At 48.5% G+C, this 8,669-nt stretch overlaps 1 protein-coding gene across 1 annotated transcript; it reads right to left on the bottom strand.

The window, feature by feature from the left end:
• Positions 1-1,037: 1,037 nt before the first annotated feature.
• On the bottom strand, positions 1,038-2,006 carry LOC110322414 (olfactory receptor 12-like). Its single transcript, XM_021199085.1, has one exon. The coding sequence runs from the start codon at positions 2,004-2,006 to the stop codon at positions 1,038-1,040; it is 969 nt and encodes a 322-aa protein (XP_021054744.1).
• Positions 2,007-8,669: the final 6,663 nt, after the last annotated feature.

Below are 8,669 nucleotides of genomic sequence, written 5' to 3'. Positions count from 1 at the left end.
GTAAAATGGCAGAGAGGGAGAGAGGGAGAGAGGGAGAGAGAGAGAGAGAGAGAGAGAGAGAGAGAGAGAGAGAGAGAGAAGTCAGAGACAGACACACAGAGGGAGAGGATGGTGGGGGAGATAATATCACTGAAATTGAGATATATGCCATTTACAAAACAGAACATACCAGAACGGTTTAAATAAAGGAAGAGTTAGACTAGTTAAACCTGAAACCTGGGAATGAGGTTGGGGTCTGGAGGTCATGAGAGGAAATTGATGGAGACCTGCAGGGTGCCCAGAAAGGGCAAGTGGGATGATATTACACCTTGGCCCCTCTCTTTCTCTCTCTACTTCCCAATGGCAGATGCCTTCAGTCTTCAGCCATGCTTAGAGATCAGTTCCCTTTCTGTGAGTCTCCTGGGCAGGAACAGGATGGAACTGGGGGCTGGGATCAGCACACAGGGAAGAGACACAGACAAGCCCCTCAGGCAGAGGAAAGCAAGCTATTATTGTAAAGTGAAGTTCACCGAGGCTTCCTCCTTACTTGGAGACATCTGTGGGGATGAGTAACTCCTTGCTATCGTTACAAGCTGCCAGGCCAAGTCTGGAAGGTTCCATGCACTGGGAATCTTACTGTAGCATCATCTCTAACCCCTGGCTGGTGGTCGAAGGAAGATGCTGGGAGCCAATTGAATCTATGCCCCTCATGCCTCCAGTAGTGCACTATGCCTTCTGTCAGAACGAAAGTGTAAGCAATTCAGTCATCTTCGCACTTTGGAGCCTTGGAGACAAAGAATGTGCCTCGTTCACATTTTTTAAATGCTTGGCTAATGATATACATTCAAGAAAGCCAGGGTAGATGGTGAATGGATGGGTGTGTTGATGGATGCATGGAGGGATGGATAGAGGAATGGATAGAGGAAAAGAAGACAGGAAGAAAATCAGAAACAAGAGAACAAAGAACAGGAGGGGTAGACATAGTATCAAAAGTAGATACTCTTGTTACCCAAGGATCCTTCCCTTCTGTGTCCCTAGCATGGCTCCTGATGATGTCACTAGCCACTCTCCTTCACCAGACTGTGCCTCTGTCCCAGCCTCCTCAGGGCATCCTTCACATCCTTGTTGCGCAGACTGTAGATGAGGGGGTTGAGCATGGGGATGACCAGGGTGTAGATTGTGGAGACCACCTTGCCTTGCTCCATGGATGCCACACCTCCTGGCTGGCCGTATATAACAAAGCCAGTCCCATAAAACAAGGACACGGCTGTCATGTGAGAGCCACAGGTGGAGAAGACCTTGTGCCGCCCTGACCCTGAGCGCATCCTGAGTATGGTGACAGTGATGTAACCATAAGAGATGATGACCACAAACACAGCACACACAATGATGAAGCCACAGATGCCAAACATGACAAGCTCATTGGTAGCTGTACTGGTACAGGCCAGCTGGAGCAATGGGGGCACGTCACAGAAGAAGTAATCAATGTAGTTGGAGCTGCAGAAAGGCAGCTGGAACGTGAGGCTGGTCTGCACAATGGAGTTTAGGCAAGCCACACAGAACGTACCCAGCACCAGACGGGCACAGGTCATAGGGCACATGGTCACAGGGTACCTCAGGGGACTGCAGATGGCCATGAAGCGGTCATAGGCCATCACAGCTAAGAGCACAGCCTCGGTGGCAGCCAACAAGGAGAAGAGGAAGAACTGAGTGGCACATCCTGCAAAGCTGATGGTCTTAGAAGAAGAGAAGATGTTGGCCAGGGCATTAGGGATAATGACAGAAGAGAGGCAGAGGTCAACAAAGGACAGGTTCTTGAGGAAGAAGTACATGGGGGAGTGCAGGCGGGCATCCAGGGTGATGACCATGATCATGGTGAGGTTGCCCAGGACGGTCACTAGGTACAGGACCAAGAAGACAGCAAAGAGCAGGGCCTGGGTCTCTGCACTTCCCCCAAATCCCACCAGCACGAAGCCCTGCAAGGACACTGCTGAGAGACTTCCATTCCTGTGGACTGATGTGGCCATGAGTGGGGTCAGCTGATGAGAGGAAGGTGGAGGCATAGAGGGAGGGAGCAGGTGTCACTGGTGCAGTCTCAGGTTCCACACACTGGAGGAACCTGCTGGTGACATGCTGTCCACTGCGTAGAGACGTTCACTAGCTGCTCTGATCTCCTTCCTGATGAGCAGATACAACCTGTAAGGAGACATTTCTTCAGATTTACTTAATTGGAAAGGTTTTTCTGAGTCCTCCCTCTGTAGAAGCATGAGCTGTGCTCTAGGATATGAAGGGACTTACAGACCTTAGGAACTCTCAGAATACAGGGTTTCAGTAACCCTGTGCCTGCCTCTGGGCTCGCCCCCCTCATTTCCATGAGAAATTCCCAAGCAGTTCTATTGATGTGACTGTCTCCTGAGTTCCACTAACTGCACTCCCCCAAATTACCACCCCTAAGCTGAGTTATTCATCTTACTGATTCACAAATGTTCATGAGAACTCTCTGTCCCCCAACAAATTGCCTGGGGGATTCTCTCACCTGTAGGATGGAATCAAAGCGGGAAACCATTCTTCCTACACTGGGGCTGAGCCTGTGTCCCCCCCCCCCCCAGAACTCTGACTTCACCTCAGCAGCCGTGGCTCGGATGCTGGTGTGCAGTGGCCATCGGTGTGCAGATTCTGCTTCCTAGATGTGTGGGGATGCTTCTGCCAATGTCCAGATGTTGGCAGTCTCGGTGAGGGGGCAGCCCCGTGTTCTCAAATGCACCAAGCCTAGGGCCCGGGCATGTTTGGGATATGCTGATGGCCTCTAACATGATGTCACTGCCAGCTCTGTTACCTGCTCTAACACTATCTTTGGGGGGTTCATAAGGTCTTACTCTTTCCCATGGGAAACGAGAAGAAGCTGGTGACTGTCCAGTGTCTTTTGGCTGTTCATGGACACTTTCTCTTATTATTATGTGCACAATCAGGAATACATACAGCTGCCCTGTGGGGTTAGCTGTGATAGTTACTGTTTTTTTTTTTCAGGATAAATTTTTTTCCAGGGGGCTGATGGAGTTAGGAGCTTTGCTACGGAGGGATAGAATGTCTATTCTACATCATTCTGGGATCCCAGGAAGTCCCTGAGCTGTATGGGTCCAGTTGTTGCGATGTCCACCTTACTGGGCATACAGTGGGAACATGGAATCTGGAGGCCCTCATCCAATCCCTCAGACAAATACTTCATAACTACCTTTCCCACTGCGTGGTCAAAGGTGTGAATGAAGCTTTGTGCTACGCCTGAGGCAACAGACGTGGACCTGGGTACTTACCACATATGTTAACTTTGTGCTCAGTGTGCTGTGTATAGATAGGTTCATGCCGCAGCTGATGCTAGGCTTCCTGTTGGAGCAAGGACAAGCATCATATTTCCAGCTTGCCAAGGATGTGATCCATCTAGAGACAGGAGTGGAAGAGGAAGGGGGCCGTGGACAGCTCTGCTGTGGGAGATCTGGGTAACAGGGACTGTGAAGAGACAGCCTGTATCCATCTCAGCCTTGCCCCTCCCAAGTCAGCAGCATCACTGTCCTTTGATGGATTCAGAGCTTCTGCCCAGCTGGCTGCAGAATTGGAACTGGTGGTCACAATGATGTACCCTGGGTCCACCCTCCCAGCACTACCAGCCCTCACTGGGAATAATGTGAGGCTTGGCCACACAATAGAACAGCTTTGTCTCCAGAGCGAAGTGCACAATTACTGCTGAACACACAACCCTGATGTCCACAGTGTGCCTCCTCTGTCCAGCATTCTTCACAAGCAACACACTGACCTTACCTTATCTGGCTGAGACCCAGGGCTCATCCAAAGTCAGATAGCTCTCATGCCTGCTCCCCAGAGCCCCACACTACGGAGGCTGGTCTTTGCTGAATATAGACACCAGGGTTCCTTCTCCTTCTGAGGTGAGCTATGGCTTTCTGGACAATAGAATGAGGGAGCTATGGGAAGAGGTGTGGATCTGCTCCTCCCGAGAGTCTGTGTTTGCAAATCCTGTGTGCAGTAGGTTCTGTGTCTTGTGAGGTGTGGGTTGTGGCGTTCCTGGCCTTCCTTCCTCTCCCATACCTGTTATCGGGGTAGTGTTTGGGCATCAATACTTGGGTTCTTTTGGGGAGTGTATTGCGGGTGGTAGAGTTGGGACTGGCAATCTCCAGTGGCCAATTAAGAAGACACTGTCTTCTGTGGCATGTGGGACTCAAACACCCTAGCCTCCAGAGGTATAACAGTGGCTCTGGACAAGATACGCCTCATAGCCTTTCTCTCCTGGTGAGTTGGCAGGAAGGATGTGGTCCTTGGGGACCTGAGAGGGCCCTATCAGGAGTTTGCCAGATGACTCAGAGCAACCTTGCCCAGTATCCTCATTAAATTCATTATCTGAGTAAGACATCATGGCCTCCTGGCCATAGCCTTTCCCCGTCCTCCCCCTGATTATGCTGACCTGAGGAAGGAGTTATGGAGCCCTGTATGGGACGGTTCGGCCTATTCCTCCATGACCATCAGTCGACCTTCTCAGGCCATTGAGCCCTCAGTGTTCTCAGGATCCAGTGTAATTGGTCTCAGTTCTCTTTCTGACCATTTGTTTCTGTTGTTTCAATTTAACACAAATCCCACTTCAGGGGATTAAAACTTCAAGCCAGTAAGTACTGGTCCACACTTAAGCGATAGCGCTTCTCTTTGGTGAGTGATCCCCTGCTCCCTTGGGGCTTAGCCCTGTCTCCCACCCCTACTTCATCCCTGCAGACTCCATCTGCTGTTATGAGGAAGGAGCACAACACTTACTCCTTCTTGACTTGATACTGCCCTTGGTCACACTTCATGGGAGATAGCTTGGTTAGTGCCTGGGCTTGACACATCCACTGTGTTCCCCCATTATCTTCTCTCACCTTCTGCAACTTCCTCTGAATCCCTTTTTCCTTACAAGGCCTCTACTCTCATCACTGGTGTGTGTGTGTGTGTGTGTGTGTGTGTGTGTGTTGCATTGATGTCCATTAGACTCACTTCCATGAGCACAGGTGGCCCGGGGTTATTCACTTGATCAAGGGCAACTTACGCAAGACTACACCACTGATGACTATGACCTACTACCTCCTCGACCACTAACAGCCAATGTCTCCTAGGGGAGGGGTGGGGCCTCGTAAACACTTCCTTATCCAATATCAGTGACAAGTGGCCCCGGTCTGTGCTTGTAGACACACCTTTTTGTTAGTTCATGAGAATAGCAGCTATACCAAGTCTGGAAGTTAGTATTTCATACCTCTTGCCCCATTCGCTTTTACCCTCTTAGTTGTTTTAGTTGTGTGTTTTGTTCCTTGAGAGCCCTTCTAGAGGCATTTCAGTATGGATTAAATTTTTTGAAGGTGCTTGGGGACACACAGTAGAGCCCTCTATTACCCAGCTCCCAACTCCCTAGCCTTTGGAGAAGACTGTGTGTAACACTTAGCCTCCTCTAAAGGTTCAGAAACGGTGGTGTCAGGATTGTGCTGGGAGAAGGTGTAGCTTATAAAATTTAGAGCCAAAAGTCTCAGTATTTAAGTAATAAAACAAGGAAGAGGTGGGGAAAGGTAGAAAGAAGTCATGGCATATGAATGAGTGGGCGAGCATGCGTGGTGGAGGTAAGAGGGGTTGTGTAGAGGTCACTGAGGTAGAAGTACAGTAAAGATGGTTAGGATAGCAAGGTAAGGGACAGTCGTGCAGTCATGATGGTCTGCTGATGAGACAGTAGTTAGAGTATAGTGATGGACAGTCAATATATACAACCGTAAATAAGAACAAAAATCAACTAAAAACAAAATGATGGACGAAGGCTCTACAAAAACATAAAAAATGCAGGAGGACAGTAACCTGAAATGGAAGGCATACTAAAGAGGTCTGAAATTTCCCCTGACGATGACATGATTCCTCCCCACTTGGTCTGTTATCTGCCAGTCTTTACATGTGACCAAAAGGGACGCTGTGTCTTCCGTCTAGCAGCCTGCATAGGGAAGTGGGAGGACCACCATGTCATCCATCTGCCAATCTGCACACAGGGGTGGATGGTCCACCAGGCTCAGCAGTTTACACATATTAAGCCTTGTGCCATTTCAAACAAGGTTGTCCATAAACATAGACTTCTTCCTGCTAGAGTGCCCTTGCCTAGGTCCTCCTGCCTCCCCAGCAGTACACAATCTAGTATCCTGTGAAAGGACTGAGCTTTCCAAAGTCAGCACTTACCATGAGTTGTATCCTGGACAGATGTGGATGAGCCCACTGGAGTACCTTTATGTGTGGCTGAATGTCAGGTTCCAAAGCACAGAGATGTGTTGTCACTCCAACCAGCAGCGGTGGGAGAGGGGGCTCATTTTCTCTGGCCATTGGTCTGACCTGTGGGCTGTCATCCCCATCCTCACCCTGGTATGTGTTCCTCTCCACCTTTACTCATCAGGTTCTTGTCTCTGACATGCCTGCTGTCACTAAGTGGTGATCATTGGCCTGGGTTGTTAAGGTGATCCTGACCTGGGGGTCCTGTCCATGACAGCAGCCATAATTGTTGGGGTCCCTCTGTGACAGAGGTTCACTGATGCTGCTTCTTTGAGAAGTTCACTGGAAGAGCCATGTGTGCCTTTGCTGCCCAGGTCACAAGAGATGGGGTAGGTATTCTTCCTCAAGTCATGGGAGAAGGATGCTGGGATGCAGAGCAGATGCCGTTGGTCATGAGTAGTGGAGACAGCAGGGGCAGCTTAGCCCAACAGAGTGTCAGTCCTTGTGACTCTCTTAATTGTACTCATCTCTATACACATACGTGGTTTCTAACCTTCGGCATTACCTGGAAGTGGGGATTAGTCTACTAAACAACAACAACAAACACCGTACATTAAAAGATGAATCTTAATTTTTATAGCATTTGTAGATGTCTAGCAATATTGAACAGAAAAAACAGAAGTTCCCCCACGTGTTCTGAGTTTTTACACCCGGAGTCCCAGCAGCAGCAGCAGCCTCCACTAGTGTGGGATGTACATTGTGGTAGATGAAGTCACACTGGCATGTCAGAGTCACCCAGTCCACAGGAGTTGTACATTCTATAGCTCTGAACTAATGTGCAGTTCCATGCACCAACTATTACAGCATACAGAATAGTTGCTATGACCTAGAGCTCCCATTGCTACACCTGTTCACCCCACATTCCCTGCCACCATTGATTACTTTCTCCATAGCTTTGCCCTTTCCAGAATGTCATTTCCCTGAGGTTTCACTGCTGATGGTTGGGACCATACCTTGACCAGACTGCTTAGTTATGCTTATATACTGCCTTCTATTGAAACCTAAACCTCACGTCAGAACCCTAGAAATGGGCTTGGGGTTGGGGAAAGAGTCACCAGATATCTTTGCGCCCCTTTAAATATAGTCACTTTGAATGTGTCTCCTGCATTAGCCCTTAGCCAGTGGGTGAGAAGAAATGAATGCTTCTCCTTTTTCTGCTGTCCCATTAAATGTGCCTTTAGTTGGTCTGTTGGGAATAAATGACCGAGTTTATGTTGTTATGGCTGCCAATACTCAGGTTTTGATGTTCAAAATTCTGATAACAATTTTGGTGAGCCAGATCCAGGAGACGAGATGCACTAACAGTCTTGGCTACTCATCAAACTAACCTTAGAGAAGAAGAAAGACTGAATCTCCACACACCTGCTGGGATCACTTTATTAAAGGGACTTTCCCTGTGGTCCCGCTTCAGGCAGTATCAGCTGTGTCTTTCCTTGTGTTAGGTGAAGCAGAGATCCTAGAGACGGGGCTTTATTCTGGACTCCCAAGAAAGCTCGACTCTTGGTGAGTTTCTCCACGGTCAGTGCTCCCCAGGATTTGCTTCCCTTGGGCCACTGGGGACCCAGTGGGGACCCTTTTGATGTATTTTAGTAGCCACTATTTAGAGTTTGGCTTTGGCTTTGGGATTATGGGCCGTTTCCGTTCTGTGGAGCGACTGGGCTTTTGTATTACTTGCACGTCAGGCCTTGGACCAGTCAGCTCTCTGCTGTTTGACAGGGAAGATTTTGGAATGTGCTAAGGCATTCAGTGTTGAACCACTTGAGGCATGCAGGAGACTATGCAATACTAAAGTCCTGGCAAATGTCACTAGGAAGGGTGCTTCTCAGGTCCTTTTGAACCAAGGCTCTGTAGTGAAGCTTCATGGATGTTCATCATGAATCCATGTCCCTAGAATAAAACATGGTGCCTCCAAGTCTTTCCAGACTCAAGAGCATCCCAAGGGCTCTTATACCTGTAAACTCAAGTCTTGAAGTTTCTCATTAGTAAATAAGTAACTAGATGGACAGACAGAAAGGCAGACAGATGCATCTCAACTTCTTAAATGTGGAGATAGGCTACACTTCTGAATCTCCCAGGAGTTATAAACTTGTGTTTTGATTCCTTTGTTTTTGTTTTAGACAGCATTGGTATTGTCATGTATGACCAAATAGTGTGGCCTCCACCTATTTTCCTCTGATTTCATGAACTGTCCTTTTGTGTCTTGTCACATTTTCAGCATCTAACATCACCATGCTAGTTCTCAGGCACCATGTGGTAGGAAAATGATCCACTTGGGAAACATCAGACCACCTAAACTGTAAACCACTTAGCAGTCTCTCTCTCTCTCTCTCTCTCTCTCTCTCTCTCTCTCTCTCTCTCTC

The sequence above is a fragment of the Mus pahari genome, chromosome 5 (genome assembly GCF_900095145.1).
Source record: "Mus pahari chromosome 5, PAHARI_EIJ_v1.1, whole genome shotgun sequence".
In the NCBI taxonomy this organism is placed as follows: domain Eukaryota; kingdom Metazoa; phylum Chordata; class Mammalia; order Rodentia; family Muridae; genus Mus; species Mus pahari.
This window is presented reverse-complemented; position numbering and strand designations above follow the sequence as displayed.

What these genes read in the sequence shown, in the direction of transcription:
- LOC110322414 (XM_021199085.1), bottom strand. Translation starts at nt 2,006, where the DNA reads ATGGCCACATCAGTCCACAGGAATGGAAGTCTCTCAGCAGTGTCCTTG.